Below are 23,489 nucleotides of genomic sequence, written 5' to 3' on the forward strand. Positions count from 1 at the left end.
TGCTTTATTAGTGTTGGTATTCTTAGTTTTTCCACTATGGCAAAAAAAAACATTTTCTAAAAGACGGCAATGAGCAACTTTATGTGAATGACCCAAATATTAGCAAGATATTAGTGAACAGTTACAGAAAAAAAGAAAATTAGTAGAAAAAAGAAAAGTAAAAAAAAAAAAAATGTGCCAATATAAAATAATCAAACAAAATAATATGAATAATATACAGTATATTTTTTCTGCAACTTAATTTCAATAAATTATAATAATTATAAATATAATTTTCTGGAAATTTTCGTATTTTGTGCTAATTTTCTGAAAGCTGATTTGTTCAGACAATTATCTTATCACTTTTTGATAATTTCTTGCAATGTGTGAGACATTTTAAACCAAGGTACTGATTGCGTTTTCTTTTTTTTAAGAAATCAAACCAATTTCTGAGGGTTTCAAAGGTTTAAATTCTTTTAAACAGTGTACGAACACCGCAAAATAAAACTGATGACAATCCAGGACGGAACATCAACAATCAGAAACATCCGGCAAAAACCCTAATGTAACCCAAAACAGCTTCCTCTCTCCCATGCTGCGGGTCTTCTCTGTAGCTTGACTAACACTTTAAAATGTTACCTCTAGGCTTTAAAAATTGAACAGGGTGTTCTTTATGCACCCTGTATCCACAGGTCATGGACGGTGACTTACTTGGACATGAAAGCTCCGCTCTCACAGCGTAAGCGAGCAGCCTCTGGAAACAGCAGCTCCGGGCTGTGAAGAACATCCACCAGCACAGAAAACTCTGCCTGAACCTTCGGACTGAACTGCTCCTCCAGAAGGGACACGACCCCCTGCACATCACAGACAGGCATATAAACGCTCAACAAAATGCTGTCCTGCAGACCTCATAAATTGGGACTCTCCTGTTCATGTAGATTTTCAGCCATGCTAACAGAATGACTCTAGGGATGGCGGTCAGATGGGCAGTCCTCCACTTTTGTCCAGATTATTGGCTGCATTACCATTACATCTTGTTATAGATAGCTATTGTCCCCAGACGATGAAGCTTAGTTACTTTTGCGATTCCCTAACTATTCCTCTAGTGCAACCATCAGCTTAAAAAATGTTTTTTTAAGTGTAAACTATTATTAGATAGATTGCCATAGAATTTGGTCCAGACATTCACGGCCCCCTCAGGATGAATCGAGATAACTTTGGTGATGTGGGTCAGAAATGTAATTTTTCAGGCACCCTGGCTTATGACCAGATGCCTGCAAAATAATGTGCTAATTAACAAACCTTAATATGCTAAAGTGCTAAACTAAGATTGTGAACATGGTGAACATTGAATGCAACATGAAGTCTGAGTAGATTTGGATCATACTAAGTTTCTGACCTTGTTCTGCAGAGTTAAATGTGTAATAACGTGCAATATGTGAAAATGTACGGGAATAGGAGATCAAGCCATTAGTGGACCAGACAGGTGTAATTTTGGAAGGACTTTACCTGCCATTTTTGTAATCTCAAATTAACTTTTTTCACGTTTTCCTCTGCCTCATGTGAGTACTTTGGGTCTTCACAAAAAGGAACTAGAACATGATACCTTACAGACTAAGGAGCCACTATAACCATCATACCCGCCTGACAATTGTCATTACAAGCATGTTAGCAAACTGACAAAAGCACTGAGCTCAGACCACCGCTGTGCCTATATGTAGTCTCAGAGCTGCTAGTGTGGCTGGAGAAATCTAGTCTTATTGAGAAAAAATGTGCACCTGCAGCTTCTCAATGATGTTCTTGTAGTCAGGGCCACCCAGGGGCTCCTTGCGGGGCCGCTGGCGAGCAGAGATCCTCCAGTCCTTGGCCGCTCGCTGCACCATGGTACTATGGACCTTGAGAGACAAAGTGTTGACCTGGCTGTCCAGGTCCACTGGGATGGCTATGGCCCGCGCCTTAGCTGGAAAAGAACATGAAAGATTGGATGTTGGTGTGAGTTTGTGCACAAATTCAGCGCAATCCATTTAGTTTTACATTTATTAGGAATTAACATTTTAAAGGTCCAGTGTGTTTGGGAGGATATGTTGGAAGAAATTGAACACATATGTTTTCTCTGATCACCTAATAATAATCATTTTTTGTTATTTTTTTACTTAATTGTGTTTTCGTTATCTTAAAATGAGCCGTTTATATCTACAAAGAAAGCGGGTCCTTGTCCACAGAGCACATCACGTTTCTACAGTAGCCCAGAACGCAGAAGACAAACACTGGCTCTGGATAGAGGCATTTGTATTTTCATGTCGGCCGCCGTACTTGGCAGCAGCGGCATCAAAAAAACACTGATTTTTAATTTTTTTCATTAAACTGCTTTATTCTGTGTTTGTGTGTATCTGTTTAAATAACCGGGTTTGTTTGTTTTGAAGACGAAGAGATATCTACAAATAATTCGGCTCCCGGTTAAAACCTGCTGAATAAGAAACACTAATGGGATCACACTTGGATCATGTGAGAACTTTCAGCTGGTTGCCATTCGCAATCCTCACCGCTAGATGCCACTAAATCCCTTACACTGGTCCTTTAATAACATATTTTACATGTATTTCACTGCCTCTTTTTCCATCATTGCTCAAATTCTCAGGCTGGACAAAAGTGTAGAAACACTCACCAACATCAGCCAGTGTTTTGATACAGTTTTCAATATTAGCCTTTTGAGCTGAGTTGATCCAGGTGCAGTTGTAGATCCTGAAAGAAGACTGGAGCAGCTTGATGAAGACTGACTGGTTTGTCTGTGAAGAGAGAGAGACAGAACGGGGAATACTGTTTTTAAACGGGGTATAAGTGTAGAGAAAGACAGAGATGATTCTGATGGGAACACTTCAATAATGTGTCTGATAGCAGACATTAGTACAGACTTCTGCGTAAAACACCTCAAGCATCTGCTCCAGGTACAAATGTCTGCAAAAGAAACAAGAGGGTCCCGGGCGATGGTGCAGTAAAGAAGGCAGCCTGCTGTCAAATATTTTTACTGTAAAGTCGCTAAAAGTTGGCAAAGGATTTGGACGTGCCGTGAGTGAGCCTCCCTCTGCGGGTGCATTTCACCTGCTTGTCAGAGGTGAAAAATAATACCTGCAGGTTGGAGTGGTTGACAGAGAAAGGTGAGCTGAAGAAACCCTTGACAATGGCCATCACTGTCTCTGTCACATACTTCTCCAGGGCCAGATCGGCATGGTTACGGTCTGTGGTGGTGTTGCACACCTTAAATGCAAAAACAAAGAGGAAAACTTCTGAAAAAGCACATCACACTTCTATCATTGTCCCTGCACATGCAGCATGCAAATGACTGAGCGTATGAGTAAGCCTCGGTGTATCTTGGCACACACACTGCCTCATTAGAAAAGAATCAGGCATAAACGTGTGACCTTTCAGTCTGACAGAGCCTTACACTGGACATGTCCACCAGGAAGTTGTCAAAGAGCTTCCAGATATGATTAGAGGTGTAGATCTCCTTCATTTCTACCTCTGTGTCCACGTAGCAGTGATTCACAAAGTTCACATAAGCAGTTTTCACCTGAAGGACAAAGAAATAAGATGCCTGGTTACTTTCAAATAAAAGAGAGCTATGAGCTAAATGTCAAAAATGTTATTAGACTTTTGACAAGTATTCAGTGGCGGGTAGTGACCCATAATAACTACGCACAAGTGAAAAAGAAGGTTTTTTTTCAGAAACAAGTACCTTTCATGTCCCTTTTTAAAAATGCTCTTTTATTCTTTACTCAAGTATATTTTTGCAAGATTAATCTATTTTTTTATTCTAATAAATTTGCCATTTACACCTTTGTTAAAGCTAGTGTGTTCTAAATGCTCTGATTGTATGTAGGGGGGAGAGCACAAGAGGCACCTCTATTGAAAATGATAATTTTCTACCTGCCTGGAAGAAAAAGAAGCATAAGCTGTCTTTTGACAATTAAGTGACGCTGACGGTACAAAACCCAGAACAAGAGACAGCTTTCAGCGACAATCCCTGACCACTTCTGGCCATACTTTTTAGTTCAAATTCTTTAAAAGTCAACAGTTTTTGTGACTATATGCTTGCTCTGCCTCCAATAAAACAGTGAGATCTCTGCTTTTAAATACTGCTAACCTCTGCAAGCACATTAGAGTAAGTTGCACATACTGTAGGTAAAAATGTAGTTAGTATGCTAATGTTAGTTATGTGCATTTTTCATATGTAATTTAATAGGTTTTTCTTATTTGATTGATTAACCAACCTGCTCTACATCATTAAAAAACGTATCAAGCTATTTTTTTACATTATTTTGCAATGGCACACACACCCTATTTTTCTTTAAATGTAAGATATTTTGTACTTTGGGTAATTTATTACCTAGTACTTCTTTATTTTTACCAGAGTGGGTTTCTCAAAAGGTCATTTTCACTTTTACTTGAGATATTTTTTGGGACTTTTTCCTTGAGAACAGATTTTCAGTTCTCTACCCACCACTGCAAGCATCATATTAATTATATATAACATAAAACTTCAGCTGTGTTATGATTTTCTGGTAAGAATGACCCAGCCTTTACCTCTGGTATACAGTGGACATCAGTGACAACTTTGACAATGTCGTCCAGTGGCAGTAGAGAGTTGCATTTCAGCTCAGTGTAGACGTTCTTGCCCTCGGTGCAGGCAGCCAGTAGCTCCACGAGCGTGTTGTGGTACGCCAGAGCTCCATCCTCATCCGTCCGCTCTCGCTCTGAGCCCATCATCTGCAGCAACACCGTGAACGAGGAGCGGTCGTTGTAGAACACCAGCACGTCCTCACCTCCGTTCACCAGCTGGACACACAAACAGACCACAAGAAAAATAATGGTTATACTACTGATTTATATAAGTAAAAAATCTTTAAATTTTTATTTTAATAAGGTGGGATGGGCACCTTTATATGTGAGAAGAGATATCCTTTGGTGTCTTTTCATTCATAAAGTCTTGAAAGGCAACATGCCACCATACCTCAGCACTTTATGAAACTGATCACACAGTAATTATTCCACACGTTCAACTGATTACTTACTGCTCAATGTTCCCCGGACAAATACTGAGAAACTGCTTTTAGTTTTTCTGCTGCATCTACCTGGAACATCTTACCATGTACATTTAAACTCACACAATTGTTACTTTGGGCCAACTTAAAACTATGATTACCAATTACTTTGCTTTTGAATGTAACTGTTTTTAATGGTGTTCGGCTGCTGTCGTTGTTCTTTCTTTGCATTTTTGTGCTCTCAAAATCATTTTAAATGAGGGCTTGAGATTTAAATTAAAGTTGAATGGAATGAAATGATTTGGAAAATATGTTCTTCTCACCTCTGTCATGACCTTGTCCTGACATTTCTTCACATACTTCCCATCAGCTTTCACAATGGTTTGCAGAAACTTGAGGTACAGAACGTGTCTTCCATGTGTTTCAATGCAGTGGACAAAATGATGGACCACACGGTCGCTGATCTCATGGCATAGCTGGTAGTTGTTCATGAAAATGTGACGCATCGTCTCAGCTTCAAGCAACTGGTGAAAAATGGGAGTCATGATTCAGTCTTTTACAGGAGAATAATTTTCATCAAAGCAGTATTTTGATTCATTTGTGTAAGAGTAAAAAAAAAAGAGGAAACAGTTCTTGCCCTTAAAAAAATACTGAATAGGACTGATTCTGCTGATGCTACTGCGTGCTCTACTATAAAAGAGGACCTCCATAAAAAGTAAGGCATGTCAACAAGGACAAAGTACAGCAAGATTGCATCAATATACCCCTGGAGTGAGGAAGAGGTTCAGGTGTTTATGTAGCAGAGCTTGGTTCTGAGGGTTTCCTCTGCAGAAATTTTGCAGAAACGTGTGTGCCAGGGTCATGATCTCATTCATCTTCTCATCACTCTGTGCAAAGGCAGAACCAAACAAACAAAAGGAAAGATTATCAGAGAGAAGTTAAGACAGCGAGACATCAAGGAGCCACTTGGTTGTTACTCACCTTCTCATAGGGGATCTGCAGCAGGTCCAGCACCACAGTATGGGCCCCCATGTTCTTCAGCAGCCTCTGCTGCTGCACTCGACTCTTCTTACTGGGGTAACACAGCTTACTGAGCCGCAATAGGATCTAAATATCAGACACGCGTATTATAGACACACTACAGAACAAACAGATAAGGATAACTTGGATAAAAAGACATGGATCTCACCTCCTTGACGATTTTGTAGTTGTTTGCTTTGTTGCTGTCAATTTGAGGTTTAATATCTCCATCCTGCACTGGGCTCAGGACGACCTCCTGCCAAGACACATTCGTGAAGAAACTAGAATTAACATCTTGCAGTTGTATGCCTCTGCACACCAGTCAAGCTGCAGTTAGAATTTACATCCATGTAGATCCAGACTCGTGTGGTCATGGTAGTTGACAATGCGTCAAATGTTGCTGAGAAGAAGCTGCATATTCTAAAATGTGAATGCTAAACATACATCTTTAATGCAGCAGCATGGTAGATTTATACAGTCACTGTTTAAAGGAGGGCATTCAAGTTCATGTTAACCCTTAACATGTGGGCCGTCATCACACTTCTTGTGCTTTTACAAGCATTAAAACCTCTATACTGATAAAAAAAATTGGGGTTTTTTTTTCCAAAAAAACTTTGGAAGAAAGGCAATGTGCAATTTGGCAAAAGGTGCCCTGCAAACTTCAAGAAATTAGGAAAAGATGACAATAAAATGACCTGAAAATCTGTTGTTTGTTCATTTGTTTTTGTGTTAAAAGGAGAGATAAAAGTGTATTTTAAAAAACAGGGAAAAACTGTATAATAATAATAATAATAATTTGTCTATTAATAATATAATAATAATTTAAAATCAAAATAGTTTCATGTCACGAAAATATGTACGAGTGTTTGTAAAAAAAGCACTTTTTTTCAAGTCATTCCTTTTATTTTAAATTCTTGTTGTTTTTTTTACATCTTTTATGGTGCCAATTTTCAAGCTTATTTTATCTTTTTTTTTTTTTTTTTTTTTTTTTACAAATTTCGTGCTTATTTTGAGTAATTTCCTGTCAGAAAAAAAAATCGTTAAGTATCTGATCAAATTTCTCCCCTTCTATTCCTGAGTTATGACATCTAATAATGGTCTGAAAAAATTTGATGTCGCAATGAAGTTGACCTTTGACCTTCTGATCACATCATTTCATCCTATTACAAATTTGTGTGAAATTTTGTCATATTTAACAGATAAATTCTTGAGTTATGGCCAAAAACATGTTGTTTGAAGTCACAGTGACCTTTGACCACCAAATTCTAATCAGTTCATAATGGAGTCTAAGTGGACGCTTTGCCAAGTTAAGAAAATTCCCTCAGGGGATTCTTGGGAACTTCATGAAAGAGAATGAGACAGACATGAGGTCATGCTGACTTTGACTTTTAACCACCAACATCTAATCAGTTCATCACTGAGTCCTAGTGGACTTTCTTTTGCCAAAATTGAGGAAGTTCCCTGAAGGCGTTCGTGTTCTGGAGAATTGGACGGACAATCTAAAAATATAATGCCTTCTGTCATGGATATCTCCAGCGTGGAGGCATACAAACAAGCCTCCATTAACTAGATTCAATCATTAATTCTGATTTAATTCATAAATTCAACAGGATGTTAAACTGTTTAATTGTTGTAGGTTTCTGCCACATTTAACTAAAGCTCCTCTTGTCTTATGTGTTTACTCCAAAAGGTTTATCTTTGGCATGCAACAATCTCTACATCCTGTCTCTAATTACCAGCCATTTGTCACAGTGTGTTGGTAAAAAGTCCCCGCACTGATGCTTATCATCGCATTACTGTAACAATATTGACGTAAAAACACACTGCCTGTTACCGGTGTGACTAATAAAAGCTGATTTACAGCAGGTTCCTGTTCTGCCAGACATTATTATTCATTATTCCTTAGTATTAAGCCAACAAAACAGTTTCCCCATCAGCTTTAATGTCAAATAACAACAAACAAAGAAGCCGTTTAACACTGCAGCTGGAAGACTGATGGCATGTCTGAGATAAATATGGTAACTTTCTGCAAAGCAATAAATGCCAAACTAAAATCTGAAATGTGGATTTTTGCTTTTAAAGGCTGGATACCATTAAATGGTGGTACAGCACCTCGATGTTCTGTTCTTTGCCCTGCCTGACCCCGAGGTCTTCGCTGCTGTAGACTCCACTCTTTTCTACCCACAGCTCGGACTTCTCAACGGTCAGACGCAGCTGGTCCAAGTCCGTCTTGATCTGCTTGTAGTTCTCCACATCCTGCTCTGATACTAGCAGCTGCACCTGGAAAAAACACAGACGCACACACATACACACACTGAATGAGAAATAAACCAGACATAAAGATATTAAAAGAACAAATGTGTCTGGAAGCATATTTCTGCCAAGAAGTCTCAGTGCACCACTTTGGAAAGTCAGTGCATTGTTAAAATGGGAGCTTGTGCAGCTCTAGATTCCAGCTGAAGAAGCTCTTAGTGAGACAGTTTACAACAGCTGCTGTTTGGCCCTTTGGAGAACCCTCCTAATCCACGCTGATTAACTCAGGAAGTGGCTAATGCCACATTTTGTCAGCTCATCGAGTATCAAATGCTCAAGTGTAAATGCTGTGTCACTACCTGCTTGAAGGCCTGCAGCACCTCGGCTCTCTGGCTGAAGTGTTTGAAGATGAGCTGCAGCGAGCCAGACACCAGTGGGGGGTAATCCTGCATGATGAGATGGATCAAAACCCTCAAAAACGTCCGGCCACCCTCATCGTCCAGCTCGACTGCACTCAACTCTGAGCTGAAATAAAGCAAAAGCAGGAGATTTTAAAGGAACAGAGTTGAAGATGTAGGGGGATTTAGTGACATCTAATGGTGCGGATTGCAGATTGCAACCATCTAAAAATTCTTGAAAATTCATGATTGTTTGCTAAGAATATCCCCTTAAAGTTAAGACTAGATCCCAGAAAAGTTATTCACAGAGCATCTTAGCCCTTCAGAGAGCTCCTAAGGTGAAAGACTGTTAAGACTAGGACATTTAAGGGGCTTAAGAGTTTAAGCAGAGAAGAAAATGGTGGAAAAACAAAGAGGTGGGACAAATATTCTCCAAATGCTGGATGACAGTGAGTTAATGAAATGCCACAGATTAGATTGTGCAGAGATAATATTTGTGGGCGTTCCCATTAGAGATGCACCACACATATTTTGCTACTGGCAAAATGCAGCAGTGTGATCTCACAAAACCAGCTTTTAGATTCAGATGCCGATCATCTAACCCCCCATAACCAGGAGAAGCACCACACCTGGGAGCCTTTGCCATTGCTGCCCCAACCCTCAGTAACTCCCTCCCTCCAAACATTCGCAAGTCAGATTCCCTCCCCTCATTTAAAAATAAACTTAAAAACCAACCTTTTCAAAAAAGCCTACAATACCTGTCTCCCACTGCCTCCCCAAATCTGAACCGCCATATCCTCTACATTTTGTTTTTGTAATGTGTTCTTGTATTTGATCTTCTGTTTCATGTAAGCATCTCTCAGTAATTTGTATTATTTATTCTGTATTAGTATTTGTTTTCTTTTGTAGTTTTCAGTCTTATATTGTGATGCAGTTCATTTCATTTCCACTTGGTGTCCACACTTTGCAGCCTCACAAAAGGGCGTGTCTGTGACAACCAATCACATCTTCAAAAAGAATGCATCAGACCACACAACAGGAGCATTAACACCTCCTTACAAAGATAAAACTTTCTGTCCCTTCCTAGCTTAGAGATACTCTGAGAATTTTCCAAAATCACTCCTAAACTACGGCTCCTTACTGGAATTTGGTAGAGAACGGTTCTCAGAATTTTTGTGAATACAACCCCAGGTGAATAAAACCAGTACAAACACTGAATAAAGCAGTTTCATGTTACAAATCAGTGTTTCTCCTTCGCTGTCTGGCATGTCGCAGAGAGCCTGTGTGAAAATTTACGTGTGTTAAAGCACAGCTTCACCTACCTCCCTGCAAACATGCTCTCTGCTTTGGTTGCAATCTCATCTATGTCTGGTTCAGAAGCTGGAGACAAAAAGTGAACAACAGGTCAGTAAACACCTCATTTAATACAGAAAAAGAATGCTTTAGTCCGTGCATTAAGAGAGAATTAAGTCTCACGTGTCATTGGGAGCATATCAGCCATAGAGGCAGAGCTGTCAGCAGTGGTCTTTTCCCCAAACTCTTTCTTGTAGATGGACAACAAGTATGTGATTCTGTAATCCAACCTCACACTCAGGATGAACTAAGAGTGGAACAAAAAGCAGAAAATAGAATCAAACACTGAAATAAACATTTTTTAAAATGCAAAATTTCACCAAAGATCACTAAAAGTGCATCGACTAAGTGGCTCTTACTTGCAGGATCTCAATGATCTTAAGCTTGGTGTCCATCACCATCACGTCCTCATTGTCAGGCAGGAAGTGTCCTCTCCCATAACGTAGGGACGGAGGGGTATCAGGGAGGCTGTGCGGCACACCTCGACTCATCATGATCTGAGTCATCATTTCCCCAACTCCGTGGATCGTACGCAGGACATTGTTGCCTAAAAGAAACATTAATCTTTCTCTGGCATCACTTTAATTTACTACCACATAAAAACATTAAGGACAAAAATGTCCTCTTCCAAAAACTCTCATGAAGGGACATCATGTAATCACAATGGCATTTAAAGAGTTAAAATCCCCCAAAATGTTTCAATATTTGGTAGTTTTGATCAGGACTAAAGTTGATTCAAATATTTAACCTAAAAAATTGGATGTTTAATATTTATATATAATAAATCATTTTGGAAGTGGACATTTTTGTCCTTACGTGGTAGTATATTTGTACACAGTCCATTAGAAAAAAATGGAATTGGAACTCATAAAGTAACACAGCCAAAATTTGCCCAAACAAAAGTGTAAAATTACCCATTTGGACAAAAATGTCCGTAATGATACCAGAGGGTTAACACATTTTGCATTGTGTGTGTGTGTGTGTGTGTGTGTGTGTGTGTGCGCGCGCGCGCGTGTGTCTATCAAGTCTATCATTTACATCTATTTACACAGTCGAAATATTTCAGCTTAAGCCTGTGAAACTTTGACTATCAAGTTAAACAAATACCCTGAGGACATTAAACTGACAGCCCAGAACTTTTTTCCAGCTAAACAAAAATAAATCTGCAGTTATTGTTTCCATTAAACCTAAACATCCTTTTATTTACTACTTTATCCACTTATGTTAAAACATTTCCAGAAAAGTTTTTTTTTTAAACAGTTGCATCATCCTGAATCAATTCCAAGAGCAGATCTGTCTTTTCTTCCTCTGATCTGCAGAAAGTTATCTTTGACCTCATATCGACACGTCTCTATTTCTGTAACTTCATCTCTTGGTTCCACTGACACCCCGGCTTCTTTATGCGGCACAAATACACACAAAGAATTATTCTAACAAGAACTAAAAAGCAAGACTATTACCCCGTTTCTTTTTTCCCTCTGCCAGCTCGCTGTTACTTTCTCAGTTAAATTCTAAATCCCAAAACTTCATGCAGCCGTGCTCCTGCATACAGTTATTAACTGCTGCATCCATATTTCCCATCTGGAAACCTGAGGACTACTGATGCTGGGCTCTAGTCTGTTCTTTGGTCATTAGCTTAAACTGAATCATATTTTTTTATTAGCTTTCGTTGTTTTATTACCCAAATTAGGGACTGCCTCCTCCCTGTTCAATTATCTAAGTCCCTCAGCAAGGAAACAACAAAATACAGTTTTACTCATTAGCTTTAAACTTTGCGTTTACTGTTTAACCTCTTCCACTCTGTGAGGATGCCAGCTTCCTTTGGCCCGACAATTCTGTCTTTCAGAGGCTGCAGCGGGCTGAGTTTTAAAGGTAGAAAATGATATGAAGATACTAGCATCATTTCAAAACTAGAAAACCACTTACACAGGGGTCCCTTGAAATCTCACCTCAAGATATTTGAAAGAAAATGAGTTCTGTGGATGCCCAAGAGTCGCCATTTTACAGACATGCTCACACTGTGCTAGTCCCATGCAGTTTCAGACAAAATCATGCCGTTTTTTGCATGCAGTGTAAACGTGTTATTTTCGCCTACTGTATTTGAATATTTCCGCATACTAAGGTCCCTAAACAGTGTTGGAATTACATAAATTGGGTATGACTGTAAATCTGAGATCATTTCATTGTAGAGGCATTTTCTTTTTTTAAAACGGACCTCACTGTATAAAATGACCTATCATGATCGTTACGATAATCACAGCCTCATGAAACGTTACGATCACAAACTAGAGACCTGAAACATTCAGAGCTGCATTGACAATAAGGCCGTTTCTAGATCCGAAGTGTTCGCAATCCAATCACAAAACATACAGTTCAGAAATCTTCAAATTTCATAAGTTCTTGATACCAAATCAAAGCTTTGTTTTTCCTGCTGTGTTCTTCGAGGTGTCTTAATATCTGTGTAACAAATGATAACAAGCAAAAAACTGCAAAACAACTTAAGAGCCATAACCGAAAACATGGGAATGGTTATCACATTCTCCAGTCATCATGTTTTAAGCCCCTATAAACTCTAAAATCTAAAAGTTTGAATAGTCGAAAATATTATTTCTTTTTCTAAATATTTATGACTTAAAAGTTGACACAGTGCTGAGCTGCATTTCAAATTAATTGTCAGGTAACCAGCTTTCAGATGATGCATACCACTTCTATGTGGTACTGACCTGCTATCTCACCCTAAAGATCAACTGTCCTCTAAAACAAAATACAAAAATGGGTCTTTAGCAGATACGGCTGAAGCGGAGGAGGTTACAGTGCTCTGTAAAAAGTAAACCTTAGTTGACCAATGAAATAAAACATTGAACTTATGCCATGTGACCACACTGACCAGCCTCTGGGCTCTTGCTGAGTTTGCTCATGAAGGTAAGTGGGTGCTGGACGATATCCAAGATGGCCAGCAGAGTGCGCGTGAGACGCAGCAGCTCACTGAAGCTGTAGAAACCAAAGTAAACCAGGTTACGAGCCAGATTCACCACCTGGAAGAGAGAAGCAAAGCATCATGTAAAAACCTTTACAGTGGCACATAAAACACATCCATGAAGCACAATTTGAGACTGAAATAGCCTATGTGAGTAAATAAGCACTCTGAACAGTTTATTTTACCTCCAGCGTGAGTTCATTCTTGTCTTTATCTCCAAAAGGAAAAGGCTGGCTGACCACATCTTTGAGGTACTCTTCCACAAAGTCCATGGTGTGAGCAAACTTCCTCTTCATCTCGTCTCTGGACGTGTCAGTCGACTCATACTCAAACCTGCAGAGAAACACAATCCCAATCTGCATGTAGTGACTCACAAAAATATGCATGTACGAAACATGTAATCCAGCTGATAGACGCTTACTCGTGGATGGTGATCTTGGAGGGGATCTCGGTCCAGAGGCGGGCGTAGCGCACTGGCACCACGGCCTCCTGCGGGTCCCGGTCCACATGCATATGCAGCATGAGACGGCAGAAGGAGGCTCTGAGGTTGTAGGGCAGGCAGTCGTCAAACATGCAGCGCAGGATCAGATCCACGGGGAGCTGACAGGTGATCTGGTTGATGGCTAGGTACTGGCGGTCCAGACACATTTTAGCAAAGAGGTTCAACTGGTACCTACAGAGGAGGCGAGGGGCATGTTTTTATTTTTTAGATTGGACAGGGACAAAAGGGTGAAAAACATTAACTCTTGCTTTCTTGTTTGAGCTATTTTTGGGTATTAGAGAAAGAACAGTGGTGGACAAAGTATTTAGATAATTTACCCAAGTAAAAGTAGTAATATCACACTTTAAAAATACTCTGTTACAAATAAAAGACCTGTACTGTAAATGTTACTTAAGTAAAAGTAGGTAAGCATAATCAAGTACATGTACCCATTTTTCAATAAAAAAAAGATTGAAAAAACAAACCCAAATTATTATTTCATCAATCTAAAACGATTTAAATATTTATTAAAAATACTATTTATATTGTTATTTTTCTCACTAATCTTGTACACACCTTCCTGCTGTAACAATTCAAATTTCCTCATTGTGGCACTAATAAAGGATTATATTATCTTATCTTAACTAGTAACTAAAGCTTTCTGATAAATATGGTGTAAAAATAGTATAGTATAGTAAAAAAGCACAATAATTCCCGCTGAAATGTTGAGGACCAAAATATAAATTGGGATGTGAGGAAAAGACTCAAGTAACATACAAGTGCATTCAATGTGTACTTCAGTACAGTACTTGAGTGAATGTACTTAGTTATATTCACCACTGGGAGAGAAGTTGTAGCACTTAGGGGAACTAAAAGCAACAATGCTGCTGTCACCTGTAATAGGTGATAATGTCCACATCCATCTTGTGGTTGCCCTTAGCATCCTGGGCCAGGTGGCGAATGGATTTGCCGTGAGGCTCCTTGTGGCTGTCGATCCAGTAGAGCCAAACCTCCTCCTCCTCCACCTCCTCCTGCAGCAGCGAGGACTCCAGGGTGGTCTCGGTGTTAGGGATTAGCCTTGGGGAGGGGGGGAGTGCAGCATGAAGCAGTTACTAGAGAAATTGCACACATTATACTCTGACGTAGCACTGCCAAAAATATCTATTTCACAGGAGGCACGCTGGAGGAGGCACTGCATGCTTTGGAGCATACCGAATGTGCGTGTTTGTACATGTTTAAAAATGAACGACTGAAATACGACAGGATCAACTTGGGTGTTTTAAATATAGATACCACAGGGTCTGACTCACTTGGTCTGGATGAGGATATCTGCGTTGGTGGGGTTCAGCATAAATTTACAGATAAGCTCCTGTGTGACGGGGATGGCAGTCTTGTTGGACACACAGAGATCAGACAGATAATCCAAGAATCTGGAAAAGTAGTGCAAACATGAATCACCATGCTGAACAAATGTTTTTTTCACACGGTTTCAGCAAAGGAACACATGAGCTGATTGCACACATGGAGGCTTGTGTGTGTATCTGACTGTACGTAACATCTCTGTCTGACCCCCCTTTTTCCATTTTTCCACTTAAAAATGAGATAGATGATGCAGGTGGACGGGAAGGGGACGTAGAGGCAAACTTTACACCACAATGTGCTTTGTCAACTGCATCCCACTTTGGCATACACTTTGGTTATTGTAATGATCCCTTCCAGTTTTTCTAAAATACTCAATAAAAAATTGATCACAAAAAAAACCCCATTCTTACTTATCCTTAATATGACTAATGTAGTATATACTCTATTTTATTTTGACATGTATAGTGCACAATCATGGCGGCACCTTATAAAACACTAATAGTGTTTCAGGGATGACATTTTTCTGTAGGCCAACCTAAAACATCGCCCTGGTTCCCTGGTCAAAAAGCCTATGATTTTTCCATTGGGTTTTGGATCACTGCAGAAAATAAGCTCTGTGGTTAAGAAACATTTAAGATACTTACACATTTTGTCCAGCAACATAATCTTCAAAAATGAACACCACTTTAAGGATTTTTGAAGCCTAAATGCAAACGCCAAAAATAAAAAGCTAATGTTAGGCTAGAAACAAATTACATCACAGTCGCATCGCCACCGCAACGAGGCTGTAAAGCTGTTTTTGGCTCGGTTCGGCATGAGGACGTGCTGTAGTTTCTTTTAGCCACTTGTTAGCAACAGTCTTTTTTAAGACACATAAAAGCTTCAAAGTCTGCGAGTGGAGTATGTAATGATGTATTTTATGTCGTAGAACAAAATGTTCAAGTCTCTTCAGTTAGTGTTAAGACCTTATTTCAGCCTTCTTACTAAAAACTAATTCAAAAAATCCATTTATTTTGAGACGAGGGAACCAGAGGTGCTGAAATGCTAATGTACTCTGGGTTTCAGGGCTCATTATTGGGGTTCTCTATACTACAGCACAAAATATGGTGTCACAGTGACCACAGACAGGAGGTTAGAGGTGAATTTTTGATAAAATTGAGCATTTCAAATGTCCCAAAGTACGGTTCGGTAGGTAAGATAAATGTATTGTATTGCATTATTCTGCATTAAACTGTGCTCCTGTGATAGAAGTCAATATCTGTGTTACAAAATTAACAATCATCAAAAACAAATGTATAAAGTTGGACCACTAATTTTCATGCACGTGTCAAACTGCTCCTCTGGAGGTGTCTGACCTGGGCTCTCTGTTGCGCCTCAGCAGGCTGACGAAAGTCTCAATCTCTTTGGTCGTGATGTGTTTTTCCAGCAGCTTGCGGTTGTTGTGCAGCAGGGCAGTGATAGTGTCCTCGGCCAGGATCTCATACCCAATCTGAGACTGCATGATTGAGAACTTTTTGGCTATATATTCCTGCGAGGCAGAAAAGACATATGGTATTAAACTCTTTTGATAGATAAGCGGTGGTGAAGTGAAGCTGAGAGAAAAAGTCTGAGTAATACAGAGAGCATATGTGAAGAGGGCAAATCTGCCGAATCATTGCATACTGTGTGTTTATTTCACCATCGTCCACGGAGAACTTGATGAACCTGAATCTGATTCACATTCACAAAGTTACCCAAAGTTACACCTGAGAGCTGCAATGTGAACTATTTGTAATTAGTCAAGGGCATAAAATGACGACTGTTTTACATAAAAAGGTTGGGTTCTATCAACTAATCTACTGACTTGATTTTCTTATATTAGGCCTAACAAAATAATTTTGCTGATATAAAGTTACAAAAACACACTAAAAACATATGAAGCAAGGCTGTGCAACAGTTTTATCTTTGTTTCTCATGATGCATGTAACCAAAATAAAATCATTCACTCATGCATTCATTCAAAAGCAATCAAGCTGAGAGTCGATGGAATTACTTTAAATAAACGGTTTTCATTCATACAAGAAAAAATGTGCTATTTCTTTATTTAATTTATTATAAGAGCTCACACAACTTTCCATGGTTTGTTTTCTGTTGATTCACTATAAGATGTCGGAGTACTACTTAGGTTTCCTGATTAAGGGCATCATTACAGCAGCTGTTGATCCTGCATAGATTTTTCCAGACAGTCTGGCAGAATCTATACCGATAAGCTCTCGGTCAAAAGCCTTCTCTCGAGGCTTAAACTACCCCACATCGCCTTGATAAAGTGCATGTTAATGAGCCTGATGACAAACTCAATCATTTCTTAATATCAGAGTTTTGTAAAAGGAGGAAACGTGCCTGGTTCTTGCGATAGTCCTGCTGAGAGTGGCGCAGCACCCTGTAGCAGAGTCTCAACATGTATTTGAAGTGAGCATAGCGCTGGTCTCCCAAATCCTCCAACTTCAGCATCGGACCGTCACCCTGATCTGTGAATGGAGCCTTGAGGATGCCAAAGATCTGGAGAAATATAAAACCACATACAATGACGAAGAACCAACCAAGCATCAACAGACTATAGCCAGATGATATTTAATGAAAACATGTTTTTAAGCACAGTCTGTGGTTATTATAAGATTTCCATAGAGCTCTGCTGTCAGTCTTGGACTCTTGTGTTGAACTAGATTATTCTGTATTCTGCAAGGTCAGACAAAAGTGTGAGAGTCGTCCTGCTGACCTGTGCGAGGATGTTCTGCTCCCTCATGAGTTTCTGTCTCTCTCGGTTGGGTGTGGAGGTGACCACGGACAGAACATCCTGACCGTTGTTTGGCACCACGCACACAAAGAAAACCAGGTCCTCCAGGAGCTTAGTCACAAACCTGAAATATACATGAAGGCAAAAAATATCAGGAAATAAAATCAAATAAAATATGCACACCATCTTATGTCACCTGTGTCGTCATGTCTCTGTACCTCCTCTCATTCTGAGCGATGTTGCCATACTGAAGCTTCCTCACTGTGGACTCCAGGACCTTGCTGGCATCGTTGGCAAAGTCCAAGTCTCTGACCTCGGACAGGGGGACAGATACGATGGCAAAAGCCTCTTTGTCCTCTTTCGTGGGACAGGTGCCGATCTATTGTGACAGCCAAAAGAAAATTCCAAATAATGCATCCATGTTTGTTTTGCTGTTGTATGCGTTTTCGTGGGTGTGTGTCGACCTTGAGCATAACCGGACGCTCCTCCTCTGCATCGATGGGGACGTTGGTGCTTGTCACCCAGGTGTTGGTGCACAGGTGCCTAAGTCTCACATAGGAGTTTCTGAGGTGGGACAGGACAAGTTATTTACACCACATATGATTTCTTGTTGACTGCATGCTTGCTGTTGTTGTTGAACTGAAATGTGTCCATCTTGGTAAATCAGTTAGCTAAAAGTCAGCATGTTAGCATGTCGTGAACATGTTAACACGTGGTTCTTTAGTGGAAAAGGAGCTTTAGTATAGTGTTTAATATGCCAGCTGAATGAGAAACTTTTATTAGCTTTTATTTCAGTTACACTTATTTTCAAAATTATCCAGCAACAAGTGTCAATTTATTTTAAATGGCTCTCATACCAACATCAAATTGACACTTTCTTGGAAAAATAACCACCGACGCAGATGGTTTGGAGTGATAATAAGTGATATTATTTTATCTTAATGGAGAATTTTCTGATAAAAAACTGCTCTAAGCTTTGCTGTGAAATGTAGTAAAAAATGCCCCCTGCGGATACAACTAAAGCAGATGTAACTAGCTGTGGTTACTTTTGCCCCCCTGTGAGTGACTGACCTGGGCACGAGACAGTCGGCGCGCTGCAGAGTCGTGGCGTCCAGCTCAAACAGAGAGGCAATGTCATTACCATGGGGAACAGAAACCAGCGTGAAAGCAATCTTCTCTGCTGCTTGATGCTTCCTCTTGGAGAACAAAGTGTCTGTCTCATTCTGCAGCACACGCACACAAAGACGAGGATACACACAAACATAGCCACATGCAGAGGAAGAAGAAATTAGCGCCTGCAGCCTAAAACCTTATATGGCACAGACTGTTGTTTATCAATACTCAGATAGTGGATGTTATACTGTCCCTATGATCTCTAAACTAACAGAAGACAACATGTTAAGTCCATATTGAAGTCTATAAAAGAAAGATGCGTGCAGCTCGCCCACATGTGTCTGAAAGTCAATGAACCTTACTTGGAGCACGTACAGGCTGCAACTAATCATTACTTTGCTTATCGATTATTCTGTGAACTGTTTTCCATGAAATGCTTTCATAATGTAAGTTTGTAAATGTACATGCTTATTAGAAGATTTCAGAGCCTGATCTGATGTATTAAATTGATTTTTTTTGATGATTTACCATAAGAAATTAATGTAGAGGGGCTGTGTCCTAACCGCTGCGTCTGCAGGTTCGATCTTGGCCTGGGCATCTTTCTGCATGTCATCCCCTCTCTCTCCCCCTTTCACACTATGGCTGTCCTATCTTAATTAAAGAAAAAAAGCCCCCCCCAAAAAAATCTAAAAAAAACCCTCAAAATGTTGGTACAATTAGTCAATCAACAGATATTATTCTGCACCTTTTTTGAAAATTGCTTAATCATTTAAACCTTCTCTTTTTAAGAAAAACACCAAGCATTCACTGATTCCAGCTTCTTAAATGTGCTTCTTTTCTTTATAATATTTGAAAGCAAACTGAATGTCTTTTTTTTTTATCTCTTTGGATGAAAGAAGCAAAACAGCCACACTGGGCAATTACAATGACTTTTGATATTTTCTGACATTTTATAGACAAAATGTCAAGAAAATAATCTGCAGAATGATAGATAATGATAGTAATCACAAATCATTCAGTTTCTTTAAAAAGTTACAGAAAAAAACACATTTATCATGTGTGGCAACACACATGATAAATACACAAGACGCTGTAACAAGAGGCTTCATTCATTAATATGTGCAAAGACATGTTCTTACTTTGTGTACAAAAATTACCGTCGTATGACGTGTGCACGGCCAATATGTTCCTCACCACCGTATGTTTGTTAGTGAGTCAGAATCATTCTTAATTGACAGGCGCGTGCCCGCAATTCGCAGTCAACACACTGACTCGCCCCCCTATCCCTAAATAAGAAAATACCTAAAAGTGTATAATGGAGAAAGTGGTGAAGCTGTTTCTACGCACATATAAGTGAATGTCTTGGCAGTCGGTTAACAGTTAATAAACAGCCGTTTGTTACTCTCTTCAAATATTTCATTTCAGTCTCTGAAGATGCGCTCTCCCTTGAAGGCACAGGCTGCAATATCTCCCAGCGAGGCCAGATATCTTAACACCCGCTTGGAGGTAAATCAGAGTCTTTTTTAAAGCCCTGCATAGGCTGTCAATTAACACATGGCACACATGGCTACATATGCACAATTTCACGGCACTACAAATTATTGGGATAATTATAGGAGCCGAAACTGTTACATTTCTATATGGCTATTTTTATTGTTAGCTAGGACTGAGACCCTCTGTTTTTATAACTGAGAATGACACTAATTGATAGGACGATAAAAGGCCGTTAATGTCATAGATGTTTAATATATATGGCCAATACATAAGTAAATGTAAAAAATGTGAATTTTAATTATTTTTTGTCAACTGAAGCCTTAATGAACGCAGTTTTAATATGTTATACACTGAGTTAAAAGGTATGCGTCGACCTTTTCCAAGAGGAGTCTGGCCTTCATCATTTGAGTGTGTGCGCTGTTTGTAAATAAAGCCTGAAAAAGATGACGATGATGATAAAAATAGCTTAATCAATTGTTTTTCTGTAGTCTAATTGATTAATTGTTTAAGTTTAGCACTAAAGGCCATGGACACAGCAGGATAACACACCCTCTAACCTCTACCGCAGCACTGGGCCACATTTCGGAACTGCACTCACATTTTCCACGAACGATAAATATATCTTGCTATAAATTCATCGGATTGTTATATCAAATATTAGTAGGTGTGTGTGAGACTGAGCTTCAACATGTTTTGTGTCAAGCTGCCATTTCTTTCCACACGTACTCACATAAATGCTGATAAACGAGCCCAACTGTTGATAATATCTATAATTGAGGACGGACGGATGTGAGCCAAACTATACTGTCACAGCTTCTTACACTAATGAGGTATCAAATTACACAGAGATGTATCCACAGAGCCATGACTTCTCTGTGTGGTGTGTTAGACACTGCAGTACGTAGGCTGGTACAGTCTACGCTGTGCAGATGCAGCATATAATGGCGAGGGTTAATTTCTCCCACTGTTCTCTGCATGTCAATGGGAAGCTCCCCAGAGCTGCCTCCACGCCTCAGCTTCTCTATCCTCCCACTCCTCTCCCCTCCTCCTCCTCCCTCTCCCCCCACCCTCCGCTCTGCTGGTGACTCACCCCACCAGCTTAGCACAGGCGAGTGGAGCAGAGCAGACAGCACGTCTGCCTCCCCTCCATCCCCTCTCGCAGGGCACCCCCACACCCAGACGTTATGTAAGGAGCCCCCTGTGTGTCTGAAATTCAGCATGTGCATGAGAAAGTGTGTGAGGCTGAGAGAGTTTGTGTGCGTGTTCCTCGCACTGCCAGAATACAAATGCGCAAGGTAGCTGAGAGCTGAAAGAAATGTCTAGATATAGATTCAGAGTTTGTGTGTGAGTGTAAGAGAACCGGCGGTATTGCATAACCAAAGGATGAGGAGACAGAGAAGGGCCTGAAGTTGGACAGACAACCTATAACTGCTGAGATAATCGCTCTTTCCACTATTGCCTGTCTTTCCTGCTCATCAACTAATTCATTTATCTACGCTTTAAAATGACGTTCACATTGCTGCTGTTTTGAAAAATAAACAACTGAGAATATACAATGAAATGAAAAGTCTGTTGAGGCGTTCTGTGTGTGACTCTGCAGCTAAATAAGCTTTTTTGTGTGACTCACCTCTCCTTTGGGCTCCACCGTGTTGTCTTTGAACTCGGGGTTCACCTGCAGAGAAATTGAGTGGTAAGTGACCTAAAATATAAAAAAAAGCTGTTATGATAGTCCTGTCATTATCAGCCCCATCACCCCACAATCTAAACTATTCAGCAGCAGATGGGTGATAGTGGCCATATCAATGGGAATACTGCCACCTACAGCACATCACCTAAAATCTCCTACAACTGTGTTCATTCAAGTAGAAACTCTCAAGTGAAAAATACTTCCTACTAGCTCCCTGTGTGTGAAAAGATTTAAAATCCATTCACTTGTCTACAAAGCACTAAATGGTCTCCGGACTAAAATTATCTCTGATTTAGTCGAACGCTACGATGCATCCAGACACCTCAGGTCATCTGGGACAGGTTTACTCCACGATTGCGTTCTCCAGGATCAAAGAAGCAGCTTTTAGTTTCTATGCTTCCAAACTGTGGAAAAAGCTCCCTGAATATCCTGGTCAAACAGGTAAATCGTTCAGTCATTTAAATCAGGGCTTTAAACATTATTGTCACTGTGGTTTTCAAATAACATAACTTTTTCTTTAATGTACAACTATTCATTTACTTGCTTTTGCTTGTTTTTGTTTGTTTTTACTTTTGATGTATTCATTGTCTCTAAAATGCAGTTTTATTGTTTTCTTTAAAATATTTGATGTATTTGTATGCCCCTGGAAAGCGCATTGAATTCTCTTGTGGATGAATGGTGCTATAGAAATAAGCTTGCTTTATCTTCTAAAAGTAAAGAGGGAATAGGGATGTGCACAATTAGTCAACTAGTCAATTAAACGCTGCTACCCTTGGGAGTCTGCAACAGAAATACCAGTCAATTAAACCTACTATAAAAATGATTGTTATTTTATGCCATTGCATTTGCCCAAAGAAAATGCTATTGTTATAATCAGGCACTTCTCCTGAAGATGTATTTTCCAAAAAAAAAGTTTTTGAATGTTATTTGTTAACTTTTTTTTAATGAGTTGTTTTTTCGGATAATGTGCATTGTTCATAATGCACAGTGCAAAGTGTCACACATTTCAGCTGCATTTAAAATACAATTTGGTTATTGAAAAATTAGATTTATGATTTTAAATGGCCCTTATGTACATACATAATATATGCACATTTTGTTTGGATAATGTTTAACCTCAGATTAAATTATGTTCATTCTGACTGTTTTGCTCTTAGACAAGTCAACTAGTCTAAGTTTAAACTTCTGTTTAAACATCAGGGAAATTAGTCATTAGGAGCATCCCTACTGTGTAATTTAAAACAATGATAAGTAGCTACAAGATTAAATGGAGGCATTATCAAGGATTAGAAGAAAAACTCACCTCAGCTGCGAGGTAATTCCCGGTGGCCAGGTGTTTGAAGCGGAAGAGACTGTTCCACTGGCCGGCTCCGCCTCTACAGGGGTCGTAGTGCACAACCTGGCATGCAAACACAAAATAAGGCGCATCAGATTGATGTTTTTTTGTCTCTTGCAAGTATGTGGTTTAGTGTCAGTCTGCTTACTGCTGCTTTAATACAGTGCAGAGGGACTTTGCAACATTCCTCACAGTTTTCAGTTTCTGTCTGCATGAGTATTACA

General features: G+C 39.6%; 1 protein-coding gene across 3 annotated transcripts in view; it reads right to left on the bottom strand.

Moving 5' to 3' along the window:
- The window catches only part of itpr2 (inositol 1,4,5-trisphosphate receptor, type 2), an 81,865-nt gene that overhangs the window by 40,943 nt on the left and 17,433 nt on the right, over window positions 1-23,489 (bottom strand). For 2 of the 3 annotated variants that reach the window (XM_042496638.1, XM_042496636.1), the window contains exons 9-36: window positions 23,233-23,328; window positions 21,870-21,914; window positions 18,707-18,858; window positions 18,100-18,199; window positions 17,854-18,014; window positions 17,618-17,759; window positions 17,242-17,400; window positions 16,218-16,390; window positions 14,811-14,930; window positions 14,395-14,577; window positions 13,441-13,692; window positions 13,205-13,352; window positions 12,930-13,077; window positions 10,402-10,589; window positions 10,166-10,289; window positions 10,012-10,069; window positions 8,651-8,816; window positions 8,130-8,318; window positions 6,208-6,294; window positions 6,000-6,125; window positions 5,783-5,905; window positions 5,342-5,542; window positions 4,561-4,812; window positions 3,422-3,547; window positions 3,106-3,234; window positions 2,645-2,765; window positions 1,758-1,939; window positions 691-833 (exon numbers count right to left, since the gene is read on the bottom strand). In XM_042496638.1, coding sequence (XP_042352572.1) covers window positions 691-833; window positions 1,758-1,939; window positions 2,645-2,765; window positions 3,106-3,234; window positions 3,422-3,547; window positions 4,561-4,812; window positions 5,342-5,542; window positions 5,783-5,905; window positions 6,000-6,125; window positions 6,208-6,294; window positions 8,130-8,318; window positions 8,651-8,816; window positions 10,012-10,069; window positions 10,166-10,289; window positions 10,402-10,589; window positions 12,930-13,077; window positions 13,205-13,352; window positions 13,441-13,692; window positions 14,395-14,577; window positions 14,811-14,930; window positions 16,218-16,390; window positions 17,242-17,400; window positions 17,618-17,759; window positions 17,854-18,014; window positions 18,100-18,199; window positions 18,707-18,858; window positions 21,870-21,914; window positions 23,233-23,328 — 4,094 coding nt within the window. The remainder of the gene's footprint in view (window positions 1-690; window positions 834-1,757; window positions 1,940-2,644; window positions 2,766-3,105; window positions 3,235-3,421; window positions 3,548-4,560; window positions 4,813-5,341; window positions 5,543-5,782; window positions 5,906-5,999; window positions 6,126-6,207; window positions 6,295-8,129; window positions 8,319-8,650; window positions 8,817-10,011; window positions 10,070-10,165; window positions 10,290-10,401; window positions 10,590-12,929; window positions 13,078-13,204; window positions 13,353-13,440; window positions 13,693-14,394; window positions 14,578-14,810; window positions 14,931-16,217; window positions 16,391-17,241; window positions 17,401-17,617; window positions 17,760-17,853; window positions 18,015-18,099; window positions 18,200-18,706; window positions 18,859-21,869; window positions 21,915-23,232; window positions 23,329-23,489) is intronic. The other variant, XM_042496637.1, reaches the window with a different exon arrangement.

This window comes from Plectropomus leopardus, chromosome 11, assembly GCF_008729295.1.
Source record: "Plectropomus leopardus isolate mb chromosome 11, YSFRI_Pleo_2.0, whole genome shotgun sequence".
In the NCBI taxonomy this organism is placed as follows: Eukaryota; Metazoa; Chordata; class Actinopteri; order Perciformes; family Serranidae; genus Plectropomus; species Plectropomus leopardus.